At 45.8% G+C, this 27,931-nt stretch overlaps 1 protein-coding gene and 3 non-coding genes across 4 annotated transcripts; 2 read left to right on the top strand and 2 right to left on the bottom strand.

The window, feature by feature from the left end:
• Positions 1 to 319: 319 nt before the first annotated feature.
• On the bottom strand, positions 320 to 27,341 carry LOC126563567 (coronin-B-like). The gene is made up of 8 exons (XM_050220213.1): positions 27,041 to 27,341; positions 2,802 to 3,017; positions 2,265 to 2,567; positions 1,879 to 2,199; positions 1,262 to 1,811; positions 803 to 1,188; positions 533 to 724; positions 320 to 454 (listed from the first exon to the last, which is right to left on the bottom strand). Exons 1-8 carry the CDS (start codon positions 27,338 to 27,340, stop codon positions 320 to 322), a joined length of 2,403 nt encoding a protein of 800 aa, XP_050076170.1. The 5' UTR covers position 27,341.
• Positions 16,378 to 16,449, top strand: Trnae-cuc (transfer RNA glutamic acid (anticodon CUC)). Its single transcript has one exon. It is a non-coding gene; the product is annotated as a tRNA-Glu (tRNA).
• Trnae-cuc (transfer RNA glutamic acid (anticodon CUC)) lies at positions 16,693 to 16,764 on the bottom strand. The gene has a single exon. It is a non-coding gene; the product is annotated as a tRNA-Glu (tRNA).
• Trnae-uuc (transfer RNA glutamic acid (anticodon UUC)) lies at positions 17,010 to 17,081 on the top strand. Its single transcript has one exon. It is a non-coding gene; the product is annotated as a tRNA-Glu (tRNA).
• Positions 27,342 to 27,931: the final 590 nt, after the last annotated feature.

Genomic DNA, 27,931 nt, shown 5'->3' with positions numbered 1-27,931 from the left:
CTCTGCTTATCCTTACCCGCTACTCGATATCACGGGCACTAAATGTCCCAACAAAATCATACGACAACCAATCGTAAAGGAGGAGAACGCCTCTAAATGTTTTGACAAGACACACAAAACGCACCCACATATTCATATTTAATGCTTCCTACACAAAGGCGCGCGAAATAGAGAAAGAGAGTGAGAGATAAAACACAAGAAAAAATATTACCTCAAAAACTGCCCCTTTTTCGAAATGATCACAAATTCCCAATCACAATGTGTATAATCTCCCTTCCAAAACTCTTTTTCTGGCGTTCTTTTGTTTTGCGACGGTGAATTATTGGTGTTGCTTTAGTTGCTGCTGTAGCCGCTTCACTTCCGTTTCTAGCTCGCGCACACGCTTCTCGGACAGATTGAGCGTTTTGCGCAGGCTCTTGATTTCGTCCGCCTGCTTGTTAAACGCCTTCCGGAGCTGAAACAAACAAGCAATGCATACATTTGTGTTAGCAAACAGCAAAAGGCACTACATTGCATGAGCAGATGTGTGTACCTCATTTTCCGAGTTAAGCAGATTGATGTTTTCGAGTGAACTATTACGGGAGCTGTTGCGCGAGTTACTGAGCAGATTGTTTTGCAGGTTAGCAATGTCCTTGTGGTTTGTGGTTTGCTGCCCAAAGATTGCCTGCAGTTGGTGAAACTTTGTACTCTGGTTGGTGGACGTTTTCTGGCTTTTCTCGATAATCTGACAGGAAAAAGGAAAGAACATCGTCAGATCACCGGGGGAAATCAACCATCAACAATATATGTATGTGGCGTGTACCGTTTGTGGTCGATAGTCAGGAATGGTCGGTTGCGAGAGGAAGGCAAACTTCTTCGTATTGTTATCCATCTTGCGGTTGTCCAGTAGTTCGTTTTCTTTGTTGGTCGAATGTTGCTGCTGTTGTTTGACGCTCAAAGGATGATTGTTGTTGCCATTGGTTAGGTTCGATCCGTAAGTACCATTCTGCTGCTGCAGGTGCTGCTGTTGCTGCAGGTGGCTTCGATCGATTCCGTTCGACATCAGTAATCCAGTGTGGCCGTTCGTGTTAGTACCACCGTTCGGTTGGTTTCCGTTCGCAAGATGGATGGAATGTGTTCGTTGAATCTTTGACTCTGTACTGTTACGGTTCGATTTGCCATTCGACACCTCCATCATGATCGATTCACCTACCAACAAAACGGAAAACGATTAATATTCTGCTGGGCGAAATATATCTCCCCCCAACCAGTTTTGTCTTACCCGTCTTCATCGACATTAGGATCGGCGAAACATTGCGACCCTGGAACCACTCCTTCGCGCCGATCGCTGGCACGTTTGCTAGTGTGTCTGGGTAGAGATCGCTCTGGAACAATGTGGACTTGCGTGGTACGATCATCGAGATGGGTTCGCAGATGTTACCGGCCGCATGTAGCTTGTAGAAGCGGAACACCTCACACTGGTGTACGTTCAGGCCACGTTTCGGCATAAAGCCGAGAGCTTTCTGTGGCTGGCCGGACAGAAATTGGTTCAGATAGTGCACGTACGGTGGCTCGTCTACCACCTCGTAGTACCGGATGTTACCATCACCCTTGCCCGCTAGGTACACCATGCGTGTGTCGTAGTCGTAGTACGGCGTGACGATACCGCTCGAACTATCAATCACCTCCTGCGTGAGCGGTTTCCTTAGGTCGTGCTGATCCCAGACGGCGTACTGACGGTCCGAATGACGCGAGAAGCCCGTCGTCAGGATGCGTCCATTGTCCAGAAATACTGCCTTCGAACATTTGGTACCCATATGACAGATGCCCTCCTGAAGAAAAAATGGAACCGAAGTTAGAGTTTTGCTTGAATGAGAACGCTCTACCAAATCGACTTACCGAGACGACAATTCCACTCCGTGGTTCGATCACGCGCAGCTTCTTATCCTTCGACGTGGTAGCAATCATCGACCCATCCCGGTTGATAGCGAGACTGTAGATCATGTCGACGTGACAGTCGATGACGTTGAGCAGCGGACGATCGGAATTTCCAATGTCCCACACGCACACGGTATGATCGAAACCGGCACTCAGCAACACATTCGCGGCCGTTGGATGCCATTCGATGTGCAGCACCTTGCGCTTGTGGCCAACCAGCTCCGTCACGTAGGTAGTCAGGTTGTTGGCTAAACCTCCTTCCGGAATGTTCCAGATTTTAATCTAAAATACAATTCCAAATATTAGTCTTCTGAGGTTCGCTGGTATGCAACCCTTTGCCAACTTACCGTACAATCATCGGATGCAGACGCAATCGTGTGATCGTCGAAAGGGTTCCACTTCAGATCGAGAATCTGACCCGCATGCCCAATCACCTTGCAGCACTGGAAATCGATTCGGCCGGTTGTGGCGATCGGGATGACAACGAACGTCGTGTCGGCCACTATTGCCAGGAATGTTGGGTTGACGGCACAGAAGTTCCCATCGTTGCCGCTGCGCACGACACTGATGTCGGTGTAGCAACATTCCTTTCGCGTTGGCAGGCCGTACACGTGCCGGAACTTTGATGGCCGCACGCCACGGAACCAGAGCTGGAATGGAGGAAGAACAACCGCAAAACGAAGCGACGAGATTAGGGTTATTTCGATCGATCAATGAAGTTGTTCGTGTTTGATTTCCACTAAGTTGCACTCGTAGGTCAATTAAGTTGACTTGTACTGTAGGGTTAATAGTTTAGCCAGCGAAGTGGATGGACCCTTATGGGGGGCGTCATGTTAGTAGAGATGCTGGATTATAAACCGTTGGACGGAGATGGTTGGGATTACCTGTGTGTTGGTCATGTCGCGCTCGTCACTATCTGCAATGTCGTCGGTGCTTTTGCTGATACGCTTTTCTTCAACGCCTCCTCCACCACCACCTACCCCACAACCTCCGCAGCCACCTCCTCCTCCTGTGCCTCCGTTACCGGCGAGGCCCGTTACACCGCCCGCTTCACAGAGGGCACGCAGTTTACCGACGAACTCGCTGCGAGTTCCGCCGAACTGGTGGGACATTATTTATGGAAGTAAACGATTTACATTCAGTCAAGATCAATTAGATCGAAGCATTGAGCCAAACGTGGAAGAGAAAAAATAATAGAAGTTTAAGAGTATGGATGATATTGGATGTCTGAGGAACAGGACTCAGGACGTTCGAAAGGATATTAATGGGAAGAAAGGATATACGTTCGACGAAAGCAACCAGCACCCGAGATTGAAACAAGCTAACAGCCAACCGACAATCAAGAATCAAGACCTCCAAACGGCCATTAGACGATTAGTGACGCTCGGAGCTTCCGATTAAACACATTCAAGCTATTAATAACAATCCGCCATGCCCGAGACTTTGATTGACCAAACGAAGCGTCTGGTTCCCCCTCTCTTAGGGATTCCCTTAATCGCGGCATCAAAGCTCGATGGTGTTTTACTTTCCGGTATCCGGACATACCAACTAATACCGACTGATGACTTTGATGAAGATGATGCTGCTGCTGCTGCTGATGATGATGATGATGATGAAGGGATGTTTAGTAGCGACGAGGAGTAACAACCATCGGGCGTGCCCCCGTGAGACTTTCCCGTTAATCTTCCGTCCCGTCCCGTCCCTTCCTTCTGCCTTTCGCCTTCATAAGGTTATAGCGGGGAGTTTTACGCTGTTTTTTTGGGCAGTTCTCGTTCGTCTAATTCGACACGTCGGTTTCCGCGTGATGATGAGAAACTACGTGCGCTACTGATTAACGACCAAACTAGTCAAATGATCTTCCAGACCATCAAAGGTGGGAAGACACCTGCGGGAGGAGGAAATGAAGCAACTCTTCACTCCCGAGGTCTTGCTTCGGGCAAAGAAAAGACTGCTCCAGGGAAGGGGATAGAGGTTATAGAGAGTAGTTTTTCTTGCCGAGATGAACGGGAATGAAACGAGGAACGAGGTTTGCCGTTTCCCAGTCATTTGGCGTTTTGTTTTTTTGCCACTTGTCTTGCTTTACCCCTTCACCTTCTCGTACCTTCACATGGCCACACATACACACACATAACATACATAGCGTGCACATAAGGAGAGGTGATTAAGGGTGGTGCCCGGTATAGCATAAGACCCACAAGCACATATGCGGTGCGTGTGCGTGTGTGTGTGTCGGCCTTCCGAAAGCACCGAAAACTATTGCCAAAAACAGACAACCAACAAGGAAATAGAAAACGAAAGAAGGGAAAGGAAACAAAGTTTACAGTAACAACAAAACGATCTCCAAAGTTCGAAACACAACGATGGGAAGCGCGGAGAAATTAATCCAATCTGCAAAAGAAAAAGAGAGAAAAAGAAACAAAACAAAAACAAGATAAATAATAATAAAAAAAAAACATAAAATACATGTATGGTATGAATTGGTATGAAAGAAGATGAACTAACAGACGAGTAAAAATCAAATAATCAAATCGAAAATTGTGCACGATCCGCCCGGTCGAAGTGAGAGAAAAAGAGAAAGAAAGCTGCTCCACGTGCTTATACACATAACCTCGTTGGCGTGGGGTCTTTAACAGTTTAGTCCCACCAAGACCCACCAAAACGGGATGAAAGTAACCGCAGGTAAAATGTGTAAAAGGATGATCAATCACGTGTTTTGTGTGTGCAAAAAACAGCCTCTTTCCCTTCGAACAAAAACAGCAAAAAAAAGCTTCATGATTAAAAGTAGGTTCATCTATGGCTAATGCCCCCCGACCGATCGCTGCTGCTCGCGATGTTAATCTCCTCGGCCAAGGGTTGCCACCTCCACAACCCTCTTTTCTTCCGCACGGGGTGGTGGTGTTGAGCGACATCATACTAACCCCAAATAAAGCTGGCAACATATATGCATCCCTCTCCATCTGCCCACTTGCGGCCACCCTACCCTACCGGATTCTCATGGGAGAAGTTGCAATGTAGTCTACTTTAAACTGTAGTGGCCTCTCGTTGGTTTTTTGTTGTAGTATGTTGGTCCGCAACATACAAAAGACCAACGGGAAGGAGGGATCTATGTTGATCAGGTGGTGGGTTTAGAAAGCACTACCATCATTATGATCGGAAGCACACCGGCGCAGCAGCAGCTCACAGTTCACCAAATAACCATATGAATGTCCAGGGCGAATCATGGAAAGTAGCAGGCCGGGGGTGCGCCAAATGTTTCGACAAGCGCGGCACGTTAAAATCGACCGGCCTATCAACTGGTTTATTTGGTTTCCACTGTTTTTTTTTTTTGTTTGTTTGCTGGGGAAATTAGAAAAACAACAACATACGGCGGAACATGCTCCAAAAAGTTGAGTGAACAAATACGCGGATATGCAGCGGCGTTTTTGAAAGGCTTTGGTTTGATTAAATATGAGCTCTTTCATAGCATTTGCTAATCGAACTTTCCACGCGTTTGAGAGCTTGAACTTGGTTAATCTTTTAACTTTAAATACTTTTTGTTCCCAGAGAGAGAGATATCTTCCCTCTCTCACTGGGCAGGTCCGGATCGGATAGCACTTCGGCAAAACGCGCGCGATCGATAATGTGCGCAAAACAAGATCGCCGATGGAAGGATTATTTACACAACCCGGTGGATTTTATCACGGCGATTGCCATTCGTGGTTTGCTTTATGTAACTTCCAAAGGATTGTCCGCTGGGCTGGCTTTCTTTATCGATGCGATCGTTTGCCCGATCAAGATGAAGGCCCTGGGCCGGATGATGCTTTTTAAGCACTGGACCGTGCTATGATAACTCGCTTGCGATAAGTGAAGAGATCACGGCGCAGAAAAGGAGCAAAAGCACACAAAAAAGCAGATCAGATGCCTTACGCCAACAAACAAGGAAACATTAATCAATTAATAATAAAAAATGCTTGTTTTTTTATTTATTTTTGCAGCGTAGCAGGAAGGATGGATAAGCAATGGATGAAGAAAAACGGACTCTAACCAGAGATAGCCAGAGTGGTTGACGAGGGGGGACGAGGGCCCAAACAAACAAGGTAGGAATTATCAATTACGTCAGCTGCATCGTTGTTGAGCAGGCTGACGAGGCTGATGTAAGAGATGCGCTTTGGACACCATTACTGAATCGATAGTGTATGAAAAATGCATAGGAAAAGCTACCAAAAAAAAAAAAACGAGCGCAATGATGTCGATTTTCCGATAAGCCGAATTGAATTGAACTGAATGGGAGATATTTTCTGTCTCTTAAATCTGTATTACTCGACTTGTCATGAAACAGCACACGATTTAACACTTTTAAGGAACTTTTGGTTGTTTCGAGAGAGTGTTTTACTTCTGGGATGTTATACTAACAAAGAATTTTGCTTAGTTTAGTAATTGGGTTGTTTTTTTCTTATTATGATTCTTATTTTGAAGATATTTTATATTCTATATTGCTGATCGGACAGTTTAGCCGGTATAGCACAGTTCTACAATAAGTTCTGTTCGAGCATTAACTATCTGTGAGTTCCTCATCTAATTCCCATGCTTATAACTGTCAATACAGATGAGTAATCCCAAATCACAGATAATCAAGCTATCAAAGCAAGACAAGCCCCTAGACAACGATTAATAGTAATGTTCGATGCTTACACGTGTAATCAATATATTATAATCTCCTAATAACACCGAAAATGCTGTACTAACCCTCAAAACTCTCGGATATGAAAATGCCAATCACAACGGCGAGCAAAACAAGCTTTACCAAAAAAACAAAACAGGTGTCCCACCGGCTCTAGAGAGTTGCGTTCGCAAGGTGGAACTAGTTTTAATGCAGACAATATCGTACCGTTAGTTAAGAGGGCGGCTAGAGCTATGGCAAGGCCCCCGGTTAAATGGCACATTGACGACACACCGTTTGACAGCAGCAAAACATAGCCGACCAGAGAGGGACTCCGCCGCTGCTGATGGTGGCGCGAGCGCGCGCGTGCAGATCATGGAAAATGTGAAATTTTACGGCTCGATTCGCACACTAATGACGCAAGGAGAGGGTTAATCGAAACCGAAAAGGAAGCACCTCCATCCTCCGTTTTCCCGATCTCCTCCGAAATTGGGAAACTTCGCCCCTTTAGCAGACACATAGGTAGAGAGGTATCTCAATTTCGTCTGGCCGATCAACGCTCCACGCCTCGAATCGTCGCCTCGGAAATGATTAGTTCCGGCGGAAGCGAACCCAAAGGCAGCCGGTTCTCCCCCGTGAGGTTGACACCGCGGGAACGGAGGGAACTCTCGTTTACTTATCTCTCAACCCCGAGCTAGTGGTGGTGGTGGGGTATGACAAGTCGTTCCAAACGCGCAACTCCCAGCAACAGCGATTAGGGTGAAAGTCGTCCACCGCGTCAGAGGGAAAATCACTTCCAGACTTGCAGACTTCCAGAAAACAGACGGAGAGTGAGACAGAGACCTGTCGAGTCCGGACCCGGTTTCAGGTCGAAAATCGATAGCGGAGACGCCTTATCGTACACGACACCGTACCACCGGAAAAGGCAATAGGGCAGGTGAAGGTGTTTTCTTGCCTTTTTTTTACTTTGTATGTTTGTTAAGCTCGCTCGGAGTGTGTAAATGTTGGCGGACAAGTTTTAGGTCCGAAAAAAAAGAAGGAGAAATGTTAGGTTGTTTAGTCTCGATGACCGCAACGAACTCGATCGATTATCGATTTAATGGCGTGCTTTGCAGAATCACTGCAATATGCACAACATCCGTGACATACCCCCCCCCCCCCGTGGTTTAGTTATTACCAGTACAACGATTTAATCTTGCCAAACCTGTAAGAGGTTCTCGTCTACGTCACTGCGCACCCGCAACATCCGCATTGAACACAATAATGTGCGATAAATCGGGACCATGCAGCGTGTGGGAAAGCGGTTTTCCACGAACGAAAACCCCAAACATAACGTCCTTGACATGATACATTCGCTCACACTTTGCATGCAGATTTGCCAGGTGCCTTACACCCTAAACACCCGACAACACTTACGAAGAGTGGCGCTACTCCTAGTGAACTGCTGGTGGTACCTTTGTCTCCTTCCGGGTCCGGTTTGCAGGAGTCCTCGGGCTCGTTCGACACGGTTCCATTTTTCTTGGCAAACGTTCCAACTAGGACATCCACGTCCGCACACTTTGACTTTGTTATGCTACCCTTCCTTCCCGGAAGGGAGACTCCCATTTGTGGCTGGATGGCCTTGAAGTTATGCTGACGTCAAACGGAAAACGTGGAAAGGATGATGGGGGATGCTGTTTTTGGAAAGGGGGGGTTGTTGAAAGGGGCGAATGAAGCAAAAATTTGGGGACAATATGGAAGAGGACAGTGTAATGCTATTATGAACAAACGAAAAAAAAACGGAAAATTGTGAGGGATGGTTGGTGCCTTTCGTGGGCTAAAAGGTTTTGGCACGCAACGCACGATTACAAAAATAAAAGGTAGTATTTTCACACACACACACACCGTCTGCTTTTCGGGCATACTTGGGCTGCTGTTCGGTCGTTTTTGCTTGATTATTAGATCAAAATTGTACACTTCAAAGAGATGCGCACATTTGGCTGTCTAATGGAGTGTTAAAATGGGGGAGCAACTCTCTTTAAAAAAATGCTCAGCGCTTTAAAAAGGAAAGCTTGAACAAGTAATGACACATATTGGGCCAGAGTGTGGTTCGATGATAGAAATCACAGAAGCTCAATCGTTGCGCAAAAAAATCAATTCGCAATACGTACAGTTTTGGGAAATAAAAGATAAATTGACATAACTACAACGATTCGAAATGGGGGTGGGATTCATCTTTGTTTTGGGTGCTTTACTGTGTTGTATAACGAGCTAACTTTTATAACGGGCTGAGAGTTCCGCGAGGGAAAAACAAACCCGCAAACACACATCCGCCTGTGTTAGGCAACAAGCAAGCATGCACGGGGAAAAGGGAAAATTAAAAGAAAAAGAGGACCCAACAAATTGCGAATGATTTATCACAAACAACAGACGCGGACAGAAGGGGGGTACAAAAATAAATTCAATAAATCGTACCGAATCAGACTCGATTTTATGCTCGATTTTTATGCTGTTTCCTAACTATGTTCAAAGCGCATCGTTTAGCAAGCTGTATAGTGCGTTTAGTGGATGTTTTCGATAGCAATGAGCCGTCAGCGGTCACAGTTGGTGTGAAAATAACTCCCTACTTTGTAAAGCACGTTGCAATTTCCGAATACAGATACATGTATGGCAGGGATGGAAAATGGGAAAATGGAAAGCCTTTGGGGGAACAAAAATGTAATTCAAAAATACAGTTGAAATTTACATTGAACGTTGACGAACGCGTACAAACACTACTCATCGTGCGTTTTTAGTTTGGCTGTATCCTCGGAAAGTAAATTACGAAACTCCAACAAGAGGACACACACTAATGCGAGCTAATTCTCTTCCTTTTCTCCACTCGCTTAAACGCGTTGGCACTTTGCGTTGGCACGTGCGCACGTGCTGACGGAAGACACAGGTGTGAAAGGATGGATGTGAATTGTATGCGGATTGCGGCACTTTACGGTTTTTTTTTTTATTTTTTTGGTGTGTTAAAGCTTTAGCACTAATAACGGCTTTTCTAAATTTTTATTTCACACTACTGCGTTGTAGTAAAAACTGTACACAAACACTGAAAAACACAAACGCGCGCTCGTCTAGAATGGTAGAAAAAAGGACACACACACACGCATTGAATGAGTGGATTATGAATATTGGAAACAAATTCAAATAATGTGCTTCAAAAGCATTGAAGTTTGTGTCGAGATTGATCAAATATTCACACAACAAGGGTCTCATAGAACTACTGCAGTCGTAAAAACAGGCGACCGATTGCACTTATTTGTCAAGTTGGGTCGATTTTTCTGCACGCAATTTGCTCGCTTCTACTGCTACGACCTATCCTTACGAGCCACCGAACGCCGGTTCAATTGTTGGTCCACGAAAGGATGAGTCACTACTGTACAAGGACATTGGTCGTGTAAATTCCGATGCATCACCACACACCACCACTACTACTACTGGTGCTTACTAATATCTGCCCGAAACGAGTATTTGCTAGCGTATCCTTTTTTTCAACGCTACAACGTACGAATCCTTCTCTATGAACGGGGGAGTTTTATGGTGGGTGTGTATTGATGCGCACACACAACCGAAACACACACACGCACACCAGGAAAGAAAGAGGCGTGTGGTACACGCAAAAAGGACGACACTGAATGAAGATAATTCACTTCAGACGTGTTATCAGGGCCAGCACGGCTCTGTTGCAATACATTTAAGTTATACTCCGTATTTTGTATTCTGTTTTATATCAAGGAAAAAAAAAGCCCAGATATAGGACACATCACAATCCATTTGGAGGATAGACAAAAAAAATCACATGGCAGGTGGTTTTCACTTTCACTCTTCGTAAGCTGATTTTCTAAATATTGTTTAAGAACTTTGTGGTGAAAAATCTTTGCACAACACTGAATTGTGTGAAAACTCACACATACACACACACTAGAACTACACAGCTCTCCTCCTGCGTGAGGACCTGGTCCAACCGGGGGCACGCTACTAAAACAAACGGTCCGAACGCGTCTAACGCCGCACAGCAAGTAAATGGTGGAGAGTGTTGCGAACGAACGCATTCGCTTCTAGCGCTGCTGTGTTCAGGGGTCGGCAAACTTCGGCTCTAGAAGGCAGTGTGGAAATATCTGGCTCATGGGAGAGTAAAGCGTTCCTTTGTCAATCAATTTCCCCTCACAAGACAGTTATCAGACTTGATTTATGATTTATGATCGATTGTTAGACTGGCACCAATACAAGGTTTTTTTTGTTGGTCAGTCAATTGAACAAAATGTGTGAATAAACCAAATCTGTTTGAAGTAACTATTAAAAATTAATATTTAATCCAAAAACGGTCATAGGCCGTACGGGTTTTGGTCAATTTTGCTATGGTTCTAGTGTCCCGAAAAAGTATTCGTAGAGTAACACACGGTGAATGTATCACAAAAACCTTACTGTCAACAACAGAGAGGATTTAAAAAAAATGAAACTATCTATAAAAAGTTACATATTTGGGACGGTCTAAATCGAATATCCCGTTGGCACTGTTGCCTCGTACACTGAACTGATTATCTAGGTAAGGGTACAATCAAGATAAGCAATAAAGAAATGGTTGGCCCAAAACTTCTCGAGATTGTAATGTCAAATAAAATTCCAGTTCGAGGATATTTCTCCATCTTCTGGAATGCACACTTCTCACAATGAAGATTAATATCAACCAAGGTTTGATGAGCCCTGGGCCCTGCTTCCATACCATCTCGCGCTCTTTCGCGTTTTGCTAAAATTTCTCGCAACACTCTCGTCGAACACAGTGAGTCCGCGAGTCGTGAAAAATGCTCTCACTCACAACAACAGCGCACGCACAACAGGCCAACGAGAGTGAAATGATTTATCTCCGCGTACTTTTCTTTTCTCGCGCACGCAATAAAGTGATAACAATTCACTCTCCCCTCCCTTAAAAACGCACGCACGCACACAAACAGGTCTGTGAAGCTTGTACTTTCTTCTCTGAGGGTGTGTGATAAGCAACGGCGAAACCTATTCTCTGTTGATAACGACAGATTCAAGCTTGCTTCAGCACTTCGTTTCTGGTCTTCGTTTCTGGGCCCATTTTCTGGCGCTTTATTTTGAGCTACTAATGTGCTGAGCGACCGAGGGCTGACGATTGATGCGAATCAATCAATGAGCCTCCAATTAATTATACCATTAAGACTGACGAACTGAAGATTCCAAATTTCTCTACCGATATGGCTTTTCTTCAGCGTCGATACCTTCCTACCTGCAACAGATAATGATGCAAATTATATACGGATCAGTCTATCGCTGGCGCGAAGCCCTGCGAGACTCTGGACGATCGACGGACTAAGGTAACGCGCCGCAGAGCAAAGGCACACCAAGGCAACACAGCTGTTTTCCTCCGGGCGATTCGATTTGCTCTACTCGCAACGGAAAACGAGAAACAAATAATCAAACGTAAAGTTCCGACACTCCAAAAAACCGAATCGGGTGGTAGATGTACGCGCGGATCGAAATCAAATAAGCAAGCAATGATGATGAACAACCAGCTAGCAAAAGATCACAATAGAAAAGCATACACAGAAACACTCCACATCCACAGCAAGTAGAGCGTTGTTTGTTGGGCTAAGATGCCAAACATAAGCGGAAATCTCGAGGGAGGAACAAAGCAGAAATTGGAAAAAAGGCAAAAAAAGGAAATACCAATGATAAGTGATTCCGATTCCAAACACAACTCGCTCCATGGCAAAACCAGCAACAGGCAAGAGCACTGACCGCGAGATGCAGCTGATCGTTGTGGGTATCGTTCACTTTGCTGCTTTATTGCTTTGCTACGGCAGCAAAATTCCATTCCTTCCCCTTGGGTGTGATGATAGTCGGAACTAGAACGAATGTTCCTCTGCGCTGCTGTAGAGAGTCAATTTTCAACCGAGAAACCCCTACAAATTAACTAAATATCGTGTTGATATCAAAGGAAAAACGCTTTCAGCGGATTTGGCAAAGGTTCCCTCGAGTGGAACAGTCCCCAAAGTAGAACATTTTGGACATTTTGAGGCGCTACGCGGACATGCTTTTCAAATGGTTATGATGTTAAGCTTGATTTGACAATCTCGTTCTATCGTCTGATCATTGGCCTTGATAAGGTAACCGCTGTGGGGAAACAACAAAAAAAGCAAACACTCTACAGCGGAACACGACAGGTGACAAACGTTTTGAAGTCCAACATGCAAGGTTCCGCCAGCTTGTAAACGTCTAAGGGTTGGGTGGTTGTGGTTCTGTATCATAGCTTGAGTTCCACCCGATTTGACCCACCTAGTTAAAACCACCCCCTGTTGCGAAAAGAGAGTTAGTGAAATGAATTGTCAATTGGAAAAAAAAACAATCACAATTTTAGTCCTTTATTTGAGCGTCCTTCTGCCCTATTTTTCCCGTCTTTCCTGTCGACTTCAAAAAATAGTGGTAAGGCTCCACTCCACAGTCCTACATTAACGTACAATTTGTGGGCTGCTTACAACATTATCCCCACTAGTGTAGCGCTCCTGAGCGTTACATTTCACTAACGTTTGTTTACTATTTCCGTGTCGCCTGTCATTTGCCTGGTATTTTATTGGTAAAGTTTGTCAATTTTCCTACAATCATCACTCCTCTCTTGTGTTGTGATTGATCTGATAGACCGCCACCAACATCGGCACTCCTATCCCTGACCGCTGCGACAGGATATATCCTCCTCCAACCCAACTCCAACTAATCGAGCCCATTCTCGACCTCCCCTTTAGCCATTTCGAGCATAGTTGTACCAATCTTGTACGAGTATAGTACAAGAATGGTTTAACGACACTATTCGATATTCTACTTGTTCCAACAGTCCCAAAAAACACACAGCGGCGCCTATTTACCCCCAAAACCCTAATGAGTTTAATATTTGTCATACAACCCAGCGCTGATACCGTTTACGGCGGGTTCCAAGTGAATGTTTGCGCAACCCTGACCTGGAACGAAATCTTCCACACCCCTCCTCGCATACAGCTCGAAAGCGGAAACTTTAGCAAACCGACTGGGTGTTGATGGGTGTTGCTGCCCGTCCCGGGAACAAGTGTGTCAAATTGATCGATCCACTAGATTCCAAGAGATAATAGGGCGTCGTGTGAAGTTTGTTTTTCTTCCGCTTTATGGCGCCGTGGAAAATCATGACCAATCATGCCCACACTCTCTCGACCTAACACGCGGAAGTGCCTCCTCTTGTGGTCCATGACTAATGCCATCACTTAGTGCGCATACAACGTTACCGAGCATGCTAACAAGAAACCGTCCACCGATTGGCGACGTTTCACGCCTCAATTATGTCATTAGCACATAGGTCCACATTGGTGGTGGTCCGTTCCGTGGACTTAGGTGTCTGCATGTCCCTCCCCCCACACTATCATCCATTTGCTACTTTTTGACCCGTTAACCCATTTCTTGCCATTCTTTTTACACCTTGACACAGCCCGGCAGTGTCTCGCACGCTTCCAGTACCATTCTTTCTTTTTGAAAGACTTGCAAAACGTGTAGTACGCCAACGCTGGGGCTGTGTCTTTGGAGGAAGGTTATTGTTGAGTTGATTTGTTTCGCTTTCGATGGCGATATGAGGATAGTAAGGCCCGCGGAATAGGTTAGCGGACTGCAATAACTGCAATCGCTCAATGTCACACCGTCAGACGTCCCCGATAGGGAAATGCAACCGGAGGAACACATGCATGTAGGAGGACTAGCACTAAGGTCATCAGGTAACAGCTCGATTCACTCAATATTATCGATGGCTACTTACGAGGAGACGTCAAAACCAATCAGCTGGCATGTTTTTTTTTGTTTACTTCATCTTCAGTCATATTTACCTAAAATGAAAAGAGGAGAAGAACACGTAATTAATTATCTATTATTTTGCGATTATTAATTGTGGAAGAAAAAAAAAAACAAGTACGACATTACAATGAAATTAGCAACGGATCAATACCATGTCAGCATTTTTGACTATCATGTCCCATCGACATCTCACTGCAAAACCTCGAGGTTCGGAAAAGGTAGGCTCATGCCGTTGCATAAGAATTGTGCTTCTACCTAACCGTTGCCACCCTGCGACAGATTCATCTTTAACAACGATTAATCAATTCCAGACACGACCGTCAGCCCGGTAAGCCAAGGATTTTAAGAGACGGGACCGGTAGGGGTAGAAGAACCCCATCAGTACCGTCTAAGAACTTCCTCTCTTTGCTCCCTCGCGGTGTCTCAGGAACTTTGGAAGTAAATAATGTACATGTGCCCTATCGTCGTTGGGGGATGGGACCGGCGATGAGTCATCATCACTGGAAGGATCACTGCGCAGACTCCAAATTCACCAGACAATCCACGCTGCTTTGGCGGATGTGGAGGCCGTCCCTGTGGCGGGGTACCTCGACTCGTACGCAGAATTGAATGGAGAAGCGTTCTGGGTGGGTGGAAGCAACCAAAACAAATAATAACAAATGGAATAAGTGAACTGTGGAAAGGAAGGCCCGAGCCATCCTCTCTGTCTTTCAACAGAGTCGGCTCTTGCATCGACTGATGTAATAGAAGAAAGGCCCCATACGAAAAGGCCGGGAAAGGAGTTTCCCTTTGGGGGTTGTTTTCCACCAACCTCCAACCTCTTTCTCCCACCGGTGAGGATTTCCTTCTTACTTTTCCTGATCCTTTTTTATCCAACGACAAAGGCAGCATTTGATACGCTTTCGCTTCCGCTGAGTGGCGTTTCCTCGTTGGCCTTGTCAGCATCCATGTCTGATCGATCGATGCAACATGTACATATATGTAAAACCCCCGACCTAACGTCCCGGTCTTTCGGAGGGTGGAGATAGTCCGGCTCGGTTGTCACACTGATGGCCTTCCTTCACTACCGCCCCTCTGTTGTCACCCTATTCGCTTAATGGTTCCCCCTGGCCGCTTGTAATGATGCGCATGATACGCTTGTTGACACAGCAGTTGGATGCGACAGGAGAGTTGGAAAAGCAGAAGGACACATACAAAAATTGCACCATTCCAAGCCTTACGAGTGAATGGAAACGTGAGTCAGACTGGTAAACGTGGAATAAGTTAAATAATTCCTTCTAATCCCGACCATGAGAAGGTATAAAAATCTGACGACTCTTTTCAACTTACAAAATGCACAAAAATGCATTCGATTGCACCCGGAAAGATTGCCTCTCTCATAGACGGACGGAGATCGTTTTCCTTCGCGTGAAGACATAACAATAACAATTTGTTGCACATTTTCCCAAGCTGTGCTGTCAAAATATCGTCCAAAAACTGAGAAACGCATCAAAACGAAGCGGCTGATGAGGCCGGGTGCAATTAAATATTTAATAACGATCGCTAGCGTAATCCTTTCCCTTCACTGGACGTGTATCGCATGGACAATGCATGATTTGAAGTCTGCCGAAAAGGGAATTAAAAATGGATTTGACAATCAATAACGGTCTGGCGGTGCGACAGTCCGCAATAAACAGTGGCTCTGCTATTATTTATTGCTTTGAAAATATGATTCCATAGTCGTACCAGGCGCGCTTGTTGCTCCAACCGACACGAAAATCGAAACTTTTGGAGAACGAGACTCATAAAAATGTAGGATTTGGTTAGTCAACTTCTGGTACATGGTAGGTTGGGTAGTTGATGTAGTCTATCAGTTGTACGGGGCGGGGCAACATACGACCGTATGCTGCCTGCAGCGCGGAGTATTTGCAGTATGCAGTAGCGCAAAATCAGTGCACCCGGGTTGTTTACAAAGCCACCAACCTCGACAATCCCATATTGTCTAGTGGTTAGGATATCCGGCTCTCACCCGGAAGGCCCGGGTTCGATTCCCGGTATGGGAAAATCCTTCCTTTTTTGTTCTCACATTTCACACAATGTGAGTTTATAAAGTTCCCTCAAAGGAAGAGAGTGGCTCCGCATAAGTAAGCAAGAACAAAAAAAAATAAAAACCTTTAACAATGATAGATAACCATTAGTCAGAAAAGAATAACAATAAAATGTTTTCTTTTATAGACAGAAAACATTAATGCTAATATGACCAAAATTTGGAGCAGACATCAAAGATCAAAAACAAAAAAGAAAGTTTCCCATACCGGGAATCGAACCCGGGCCTTCCGGGTGAGAGCCGGATATCCTAACCACTAGACAATATGGGACTGATACCTGCTCAGCTTCAAACGCAGTCAAACTTTTACCACACAGTATTGTACAGAACAGTCCTTCGCATTCGCCTATTGAAATCCCCATCATTCGCAGCTAAATCAATCACTCAAGTTCACCAGCACTCATCAGACTCACAATGCAGGTGCGCTCAATGATTCGAAGAACTCACCCGATAAACAGGGAGCGTGAGCATGCGTTGCTGCGTAGAAATACGGTATTAAATTGCTCTCTTCTCATCTCCCATATGGTCTAGTGGCTAGGATATCTGGCTTTCACCCAGAAGGCCCGGGTTCGATTCCCGGTATGGGAACATACTTTTTTTCTTCCCTAAATTCCATCGCCGCGTTGTTCAGTTTTTTGTACTTTTAACATCTTTTTTACTGTATATTCAAACGACCCAAAACTGCGTTGCTGCGCGATATATCTACACTAGCTGACGCAAACCTTTGCCTACAATTGACCAATCTAGTGTTTTACTTACAGCCACACATATTATGTTCTAGGCGCAAATGTTTCCACTTTTCTTGATCGTTATAAAGGTTTGGTGAAACCTTAACGAACAGCTGAAACAAACACGTGTGGACGAATACCGTTCGTTCGTTTGACACAAGCAAGTAAACGGCCCTAGAATAATGACACCCAGACCCGAACTGGGCGACTTGGGAGGGGGAGGGGGGGGGGGAGGGGTAGTATTTCGAAGCAAAACACCAACATTCATTTAGCAAACAGCACACCAACCAGCTCCACAGTTGGAGAGGATTTATGTTTTGCAGTGTTCAAGCTGCAAGATCCATCCATTGGCAAGTGGCAGTATTATCATGTGTGCCTCTCTTGAATGTCTTTAGCAATCCGTCGCGGATCGTACATTTTCGAAACGTACGTTCTTGGCGGAACAGCGCGAATGACGATCGAAGAGCAGTTGCAGAGCATAACAGATGAAAATGATGATGATGATGTGGTTCAGCATTCTCGCTTTGCTTTGGTCCACGCTTCTTCGCGTTCGCGATGACCGAAACAAAGCGGGAGTTGTGCTGCTGCTGTTAAACCGCCTCCGGGCAGCTGGGTGGAATTCTTCAACCGCTTGCCAATATGCTGTGAGCGAGGAGCCAGGAAGAGCTGAGGACTCACAGCATAACTACGAGCAAAAGGAATGAGACACAACGATAACGAAAAGTGGATTTAATTACGTCTAATTAAGCAAAAGCCATTGCCCTACGGATTACCACCATCGGGACTACTCTTGATGTGTATGTGAGTATTGTCGGGCAGTATACCAATGCATACCCGTGTTCAACTCAACCCCATGAAAAGCATCGCACACACCAGTCTAAGGTCAGAAGCATTGTCTTGTTGAAGCCATCCAGCCAGCCCTGCAACTCGAAAACCATCAAAAAATTATGCAACATTTGAATGAAGTATTCAGCAATACGGCCTGGCCGTCCTTTATGAATAAAAAAAAAATTGAAGTACTCACGAATGTTTACCACCAGTCCAGTAAGCTCTCTTTGCCGCACCAAAATGACTGACTCGTTGCTTTTGCGAGGCCACAGTTGCAGAAAAACAGAACAAACAAAAAAACGCTACCAATAATTGCAAACGGATTTTGATTTTTAAGTCACACTCCATTCACTGAAAGGCGATAACAACCCCCCCTTCACCCTCCCTCACCGACAACCACAAAAAAAGTGCATTTGACATCACAATAAAGGTGAGCCGGCCATTACCACCTAAGGAAGGGTGAGGAGGCAGAGTCAAATAAACAACAGCAACAACAAAAAAGAAGCGCACAAACCAAAATTAATACAAACTCTGCCTAGTTGGGTGGGGTGGGTTCGTGGGTTATGGGAGTGACACGTGTTTAAACAAACCAAATTTAAATATAAATGAGAATCACCAGCAGCACCACGGCACTTGGCGTGACATCCAAAAGGGCCATCATACGCTGGTCTTTTTTTTATTTTGCATGTCGTTGGCTTGACCACCCTTGGAACGCCATTTATCATTTAAATGTATCGCCATCTTGTTTACAGTGTGAATGGATATGCAAATGTACACATATTGTGTAGTATTCTAATGATACAAAACATCAGTCCTACTAGGCCATATCGGATGCCTTCTTTCCGATGCCCGATCCAGTATCCAGTTATGTGAACATTCCAAATCACACCAAAGCCCTCCGATTTTCCGTTATCAATCTACCAACAAGAACTCTGCCACCGGTGGTCCAGATGTAAATGAGCGAAGAATCGGTGGGAAAGGGAATTTTGGGGTGCATTCGCCCATTACTGTCTGTGTGTGTGTGTGTGTGTGTTTAACCACATTCAGTAACACACGCATCTCGTCGAACCGTATTGTTTCAACTCGGTGGCAAAGAAAAACCTGGTACTGTTGTTTATGTTGTTACGGCGATAAACAAAGCTCCGTTGCTCGTGGTTTGCGCACCGTTAACTAACCCTCGTTCAGGCCGCCATCGCCGGTACACATTGTGTTTACGTCCTTTACTTATTTTTCGGGGCTCGGCTTTGGATCATTTGAAGCACTACAAACTTTCGCAGGTTTTGGGGGGAGAGGAGCTGCCACGAAAAGAAAAGTCGATTGAGGCCACTCAGTTGAAGGAAAAGTTTGATTAGCCAAAGCAAAAGAAGCGTCTTCATTGTGCGTTCATTGTGAATGTAATCGGGAAAGGTGATAACTTCGGGTGGCCTTGTCAGGGCGCAGTCATCAGCTGGACCCGCAGACACATCTCCCCCATATTTTCGAGCAACTGATGAGACGTAAAACAAAGCATTGGTTTCTCTCTGCTTGGGCGATAACTGTAGCCTGTACCCAGAGCGTTGCAAGCAGCTCAAGGATCTGGCAGACAAGATGAATATACAATCCGGCCTGCATGACAATGGCCATAATTCGTCGCTTATTATCCATCCATCCCGGTCGGCTCAAAGTATTGTTGTAGCCTTATTTGGAGGGTAGCCGGCAGTAAAAGACCAAGGTTTGCTGATGGGTACCAGTATCACACACCATCTTTCGTCGGAAGATCGTTTCCAGAAATTATGGTCTTCCAATTTTACAGGGTCAACATCGGGCGGGGGTAAGCTTTCAAATTACCCTTACCTGCAGAGCGATCCCACCCGATAGCAATGATGTCCTAATCTTACGACAAATCTTTAGAACCACGAGATGAGCCCCCGAGGATGAGTGGAGGTCCCAGTGTGGCTTTCTCGACCTACTTATGTTTCTCTACCTAAAAGAGACTTGCCAAAACTACCTGAAGATAGGGTACCTTTGGGCGGATCCTTTCTCTCGCTATAAGATCGCTTGCAGCGCAAGAACCCAAGAGAGGTTGAGCAGCCGTGTGTGTGTGTCGCTACAGCCACCCCCGAGAGGTATATTCTTCTCATCCACCGAGCGAGCGGAGAGTGTAATTGTTCGGTGGTGTTATTATTTTTTATTATATCGAAACATTCTCTGCCGTCTGCCGTCTGACCCATTCTGCGCAATGTTCGTGACCATTCACTTTACCCGTGTCGAGGCAAAACCGAGGTGGACCGACGGCCCCGAAAGGTTACCCCCACCCGTGCCACCGCGCGAACCCTGATTGATGAGAAGAGTCCCGCGGAAGACAAGTTCGTCGAACTTTCAAAGTCATGGTTCACCTCTTTTCTACCACGCAAAAAGGGACACACCACACCACACCTTCTCACGGCGTCCAGCAACACGGGAAGGTAATACCTATCTATCCCCGCGGTTTCACCCAACGCCCCGTTATAATCGCGGCTCATCAGACACTGGTGCGGCCGTCGAAAGCTCGGCCGCAACCCGACGAGATCATCATTATCTCCGCCATCAATCTTGCAACTTTGCCAAGAGAGACCTTCCAAAAACCTGGCCACACCACTGCCCGACACTGCGACCGGGATCCCCCCCGGACCTTCTTGGCGATCGCTCATTGACGTTTCCGTCTGTCAGTTTTGTCTGCTATTTTAAAGGACGGGGTGTTCGGTGGTGGCGGTGTAGGCAGAAACAGAATAGGGACTCCTTGACACAGTTACCCCACAAACGGAGGGCTGCCAGTTCCGTAACCGATTGACACGGAAGAACGTAGTAGCGAGCGCGAATGACATCAGTATATCTTTCACAGGAAGACTTCTGTATCGCTTTTTCCCCAGCGTTTCAAGTATGATTGAATCTGCTGGATGGTGCCGACACTCTGCTTTGCCGTTTACCGTAATAGGTTCGATTATTTATTTAATAAAGTAATCTCACAACTGCTTGCCGAGCGAGCCACGGGTACGGCCGCAGCATGGTAACTTGAAACTTTTGCCCCAAAACGAACCAATCCCAGTGACGGACAAACTTGCTACAATGTGTGGCTCTGTGTGCCATAAAAGTGTTGCCGTTCGATGTTGAATCGATACGCAAAATAGGCCTGTGTCTGTCCGGAAGCAAACGGGTTACTTAAAGAAACACGAATCGAATTTGGAGAGTTTTGCAGCGTGTTTTGCTTCTTAAAGTTGCCCAAATCCAACAGCAGAACACTCCACAAACCATTAAACAACAATAATGAGGTTGCTGGTGTAGCGAAGCGTAGAATGGAGCGAAACATGTACACAGAAGTATCCTCCAAAAGGATCGTTTCGGTAGGATGTATTTCAATTTTATTTTGCGGGTATACTTCTCCTATCGTATGTCTACAATTCCGGTTCGCATAGCATTTCGCAACTAGACACTCGGAAAATGATGATAACCACAAGAATGTTTCGGTCAAGTTCAGACGCGAAAAAAACCCGAACGCGGGAAAGTTTAAAAACCGTACGAAAATCGGTTTGACATTTTGGTTTGAAGCGGAAACAGTCTAAAAATGGCACAAGAAGCAAATAAATGATGCTTTGTTGCAAGCAATGATTCTGACTTTAGAGGCTATGGACACCAACACAAAAACTAAACAATAAAAGCGATGAGATTCAGAAATTATTGTAGAAAACTTTAAAGTAGTCAACTATCAATTTATGAGCTTTTCGGCCAGGTTATCCAGAATACCTCAATTTTTAATCCTTATTTTCCAACATCCATAAACTGGAAACGTCGAACAAGCATAGTTTAATTTTTAAATTACTCTTCGAAACTCCCTCAATGCAAAAAGATTAATTGATATCCATTTAAAGCATTCTCGAAATAAAATATTAAAACGTGTCAGGACAATCAAACCGACACACCACGTCGACGCTCGCTGCCATTTCCTTTAGCGAGACGGCAAATTAATGAGCAAAGAAACACAAAAAAGACAACTCAGGTGTTTGTGCTACACGATGGTACAGCGTTTAAAGCACGAACGCGTGTGATAGAAAGCCTGAAGGACCAGGCAGAACAAGACCGTACCGGGGAAACAATTGCTCTGCGCAGCACGGCAATAAATGTACGTTTTACAAGGACAGAGAACATTGTCCAGGGTGCTGTCACGCCATTACAAACGCAGTTACGCCAGCCAGCTCAATGAAGGGAACAAGACGGACATCAAACATACCACAAACAACGGGAGGACAGGTGAAGTTGAGATACTTCAAAACAACTACTTAGAAATTGATTGCCACGCTTACATGGTCGTATGTCACTTCAAAAATATTGAAGAACGTGGAGGGTTTTGCCGCCGTACGATAAAGTATCGATTCTTCCCTAATGGCGGTGGGTCGAGTCTCCGTGTATGTGTGTTTGTGAATGTATTTGCTGAAGATAAGATAGGAACACCCCCTCTCGCAAGGGATTGGGCACCAGAGCGTATGAACAATGCAAATAGCAATACGCCAATAATAGACACACTTAATAGACGTTTCTAATTTTTACCCTGTACCACCACAATGGGAGAAGGCTTCTGGATCCTGCCGTCGAGAGTCAGGTCCAGAACTGTCCATTTATTTGGGTCACTGTTGGAACATTAATTCATTTACATTAATAGACGCATTGCCAGTTGACTTATGTTGATGCAACGATAGTGCCTTACTAATTAACCCAACAGAACTCGGCTGGTGTAACCCGCGATATGTGTCATTTGCATAATTCACCTTCAAAAATTAGTACCCAAACATGGGGACCAAAAGAGGACATTACATCATGTACTTGATGGCGCAATGCTTTGGAATGCCTAATTTTTGGGGAATGAATACTAATTTTTATTCGTCCGATGTTTGAAACAGTCTCCACATATTAATAAAACACATCAATTCTTTGAGAGATTGGGTACGACTTCTAGAACAGCATACATGTTTCCATTATGTTGTGGCTTTATAGCTACAAGCCAGGCCATTCACGGTTCGAACCGATGTATACTGTATACAAGATTTATATCTGGAAAATTGAAAAACAAACTTTAATCTCATACTCTCCCGGCCTTTCAGACTAATTGCAGTATAGAGCTCTATGTTATTTCAACCTCGTGGGCCAGACCTCCAAGGTACATCATTAAGGTGGTAGCTAGTCCGTCGTCGACGGTAGTGTTCTTTTCATTCTAAACAGTCGTCCCCTCATTCTCTAGAGTTCCTACAATCGAGCAGGCAAAAGGGCCTATCTCTAATTCATACCGCACACTTACATTCACCCATACACACAGACACACAAACTAAGGGGTAGACCGTGTGTCGCCCGCGATGAAGTAATGCTGGTGGTGGCACTCATCCTTTGCCTTCGTGCTGGCATGCAACGAACCTGTGTGTGTGTGTGTGTGTGTGTTCCTTCGGGTGGACGTGTGGTTCATGTGGAACTAGCAATTGCACGGTCGTAACCCTCGTCCACAGTGTGTCACATGTTTGTTCCGCTGTAAGTGCAGGAATGGACGCGGGGAAATTGACGGCTGGCGCCATATGATGATGATGCTGCTGGTGCTGCCGATACAAGCTCGGATGCACTTGTATCACGCACTGTTGCATATAGGCACTTCATAGGCAAAGTACTAACGGGTGTTGAATGGACGGGTTAGTACCAGGAAGAAAATGGGAATGAACTCTGGTTCGTCATGCTCGCGACTAATTCCCCTCCAACAAAGGCTGCAGCTGTTGACCGAACCCTTAGAACCATGAGGAGGGAGCCAGCATCTAATCGCACCGCAAATAGTTGAATGTACGAGTACGATCCGGTATCGACTTGTACATCAAAAGGGTGTGTGTTTTGTTAACTTTACTGCTTCAAGATGCTTCTACGAGGCGTTCTCGGCGTTTCCGAAGCAAACAACACAAATGACGTCATAGTACTTAAGGCTATACAAGAAGAAAAAACATACGGAACATGCACATTGAGGTTATGAACTGAAAAAAAGCCTCTAATAAATCCCTTTCACTGTGCAACAACAGCATACAGCTGTGTACCACGCTGTATCTGTGACGTGTCCATTTTATGACACTTACACACGTTACTGTGCCCCCTCATCCCAATACCGCGCGGCCATAGCAATTAAAGTAGACACCCCTTATCTTCACCACCCTTCACTTAGATCCCAATGCCCAGTTTACCTGATCACGTCACCTAAAACCCTAGCTACTCTCTGCATGAAACCGGATCCGCAAAGAAATCCCATCCCATTCCGGAGTGGTAGAAATGTAGCATTCTTCCTATTCGTAGTAGTGGTCCAACACAAGGGTTGGAAGACTTGCAGAATCCATTTGACAGGTTCAATATGATCGATGGCGGCGAAGGTGTCAAGTGCCGTCACCAACAACCGACCGATTCGGCGTAGGAGAGATCTAAAAATCATCGGACACCACACGCTGACGCCCACCCAAATACATGTCATTTAAAATTGGCCAAAGCGAATGCTGGAAGTGGTCGAAAGACACGCTCCAGACTCTTTACACGGCAGGAAGTAAAACGCCGGGGGTATGGGAGATTGAAATTCTAAATCATTACCCATCGGGGCACGGTCAGCAAAGTATTACACGTACCGTAGAAAAATCCTCCCTGCTTTCAGGGCAGATCACGTCCGGGCACGTTCCTGGTTTGATGATGTGATTCGTCAGATATGCGCCACGTCGAGACAGTGCTCTCCGCTAGTGGGAAGATTCCCGCAGGGCGGAAGCAAGTCACTCCTATAGACAACCCATCCATCCCCAATGCGCAATAATAATCGTGGTGGTACTCGAGAGGGAATCGTGCTTGCTTGAAAATGATTATAATAAACCGACCCACTTCCCGCGGATCCACGGGTAAGCTCTACTTGAACTGTCGAGAGTACTTCACACACACACACACACACACCCTTAACTTTCCCGCTGTACTACTCCGCCGTGGTCAGTCGGTTGAAACTAACAACTCACTGCATCCAGAGACTTGGCCGATCAGAGTAAGAGAGATAGAAAGATAGCTTCTATTGGTACAAGTTGGATGCGCCTACTGCCCGATTCCCTTGACGATGCTCTTACTTCGAGATGATCGTTCCTTCAGTCCTTCACATTGGCATTGGATAAGAGGGCGCTACCGGATTCTGCATTCTGCACGGGTCAGCGGCACTGTTATCATCGGTTAAACGCTATCCGCCATTTTCGATCATGTCCATGCTGCTCGTGGATCCGGAGGAGCTTGATTGCAGCGATGGCGCCACTGCACGAGATTACTTCCAAGGCGAGGTGGAAATTTGTGAAATTGATCTTAAAATATGCAGATAATTGAAATGTGGCGCTCCGGCTGCTGCTTATCACATTCATGCGTCAAAGCAATATGAATAGAGCACCACACCAAGCGCCACCCCTGTGCTTTGATTAAATAATGAGAATATGCATGCATGCTTTTCTCGGATTTACTTTCTTCGCGCGCCCGTCAACACCAATTTCACCCACATTTTGTGTCAGCGAGAGTGAGGGAGGGCATTTTTCTCACCTTCTCGGCACGCCATTTTCCCATATCCATTAACGGCTTTCCGATCGAGTGGATATTCGCGCTTGCACAGCTGGGCTTACGATGCACCCTCACCATTCCGACGAGATACACGAGATTCTTTCGACCACGCGGCATACCAGAAGTTTCTTCCAGCCAGCGCGTTCGGTAACGGCACGGTGGGAAACACTGATTTTCCTCACTCACGCATGCATGTGTGTGGTTCGAAATGGAAATGGCGAGCCAGTTGCTGTATATCCATCCATTCCGATTCGTTTTCATTTTTCCGAATTGACGTCGCGGAAGTTTGCTACCGCGCTACTCCAACGCACTTTCACGGCAGCATGAATTGCGGCCCAACCATCTTCAGCTGCGAGCGGAGATGGAACCAAAATGGGAGACCTAAAGGGCCTGGAGGACTGGGGTGGTTGGTGGTAATTGCAATCTACCGGGGAAAGGTAACGCATCCGTTCGTGAGCGATGCAAACTGGAAAAGTCTACGTTTCGCTTTCCGAAATGTGTAGCAATGCTTCTTCTGGCACACCATCACATCACCATTGCCGTCGATCATTGGATGCTTCGATCAAAATTGGCGAAATTCAGCGGAAGCTAACGGCGTAGCGATGAGAGGGTTAAACGTCAAATTTACCACTCGTCTAGGTGAGTTGGATTGAGGCGAGAAGGATTTTATTTTTGGGGTTGAAGAAATTATTATTCTTCGGACAAATGCCTATACACAAAACCTCGTGAGGTGTTGCGATCAGAGGACTGGATTCAAGTCTAAAAAGGGTGATGTTAACATGTTTCAAAAGCTGACATTTTTACAGCCGATTTCCACGTCTCTCAACCTCCCGAAACTCTGTACTTAATTGGTCTCTTTCCCATCACAAGGGCATCACCAACTAACTTTACAGATGCATCCCGATAAATCCCCTTTCTGCAGAATGCAACCATCAACAACATAAAAAAAAAACACATGTACTTCCTTTTTAGTTGTCTCCTTCCGCGACGAGCCGTGCAAAAACGAATATCATCTTTCCTTTTATGGAAAATTCGTCCAACTCTTTTGCTGTTTGCCAATTTTTGCAGACTTTCCAAAACCGGTTCTTGACGACGAACTCAACATATATTACTGTGATGCGAAAATTCTCACAAATCCTAACCCTTTCTACCCTTCTTGTGGCAGGAGACTTCCTGTGCAGCTGAAAGGGACATTGAAGCCCTCAAAAAAGTGAGGAAACGTTCGGCTTATGTTTCCCGCCATCAGAATAGCTTCGTTGGAAGCCGTATTGTGCTTCCTTCCTTTCCATTCGAATCGTCAACCAACGATAAGATGTGATAAGCCGTATGTCACACGTAGACCGTGCGATAAAATTGAGGCGTTTAAGAACAGGAAAGAAGAAAATCGGAACTTACCTTTTTTGCTGGTTTGGCGCACCCACGGGAATCAATCAATCCAGTGGCCGAGGGTGGTTTAGCCGGTGACGGTTCGATTCCGTCCGGGGTCGATGGAACTCCCGCCGACCCAACCACCTTCGGCTTCACTTCCTTTCCCTTCTCCAACAGATGCTTCTCGCTCATGTCAGCACTGGCGGCGGCAGCTGCAAGTTCAAACTTTTTCTTGATCGCTTCCAGCGCGGACCGGGTAGTGGCAGCCGTGGCCGGCCGGGCGAGCTGCATCTCCCCGCCAATGTCGGGATCTAGTAGCTCCAGCATGATGTTCTCCAGCAATCAAACAAAAAACAAAACACCCAGCAAAAGCTCACCGAAGTTGGAGGAGAAAAGCTTCGACAGAAATGCACCAGAGCGCTTTTTATGACACACCAAAGGTCAAGGTTTGCTGTGGATTCGTGTGCACGAACGGCTTGTGCCCTTGTGTTGCTCTAGGGGCTCTGTGTTTATGTATTTCGAGGGAGGAATATGTTTTGCTTAGATGTTTTCTCACTCACACCAACGCACACACACAACAGCGCGCCAGATTACCGTAACCAGATCGCAAGAGCACAACATAAGGAAGGAACCGTGAACCGTGTGGTGCAGGTAGAAGGGAACGAAAAAACGCACACAACCACACACACACCCACAAAGGGGTGAGGGGAGGGGGGGGGGGGGGTGAGTAGCGATTCGCGGCGGAGGGACGTAAATTTGGTGTACCTTTTAGGAGGAAATTGCACTACACAATTTTCCACAAAGAAGAAGTGCAGCGCGATGCACCCGGAGAGTGCCTTCTCTCTTGCCGAAATACCGCGCCACGGTGGGACTTGAGATGTTGTGTGTCGGCCGGTTTCGTTCCGGTTCCGTGTTTAC

This window comes from Anopheles maculipalpis, chromosome 3RL, assembly GCF_943734695.1.
Source record: "Anopheles maculipalpis chromosome 3RL, idAnoMacuDA_375_x, whole genome shotgun sequence".
Lineage (NCBI taxonomy): Eukaryota > Metazoa > Arthropoda > Insecta > Diptera > Culicidae > Anopheles > Anopheles maculipalpis.
This window is presented reverse-complemented; position numbering and strand designations above follow the sequence as displayed.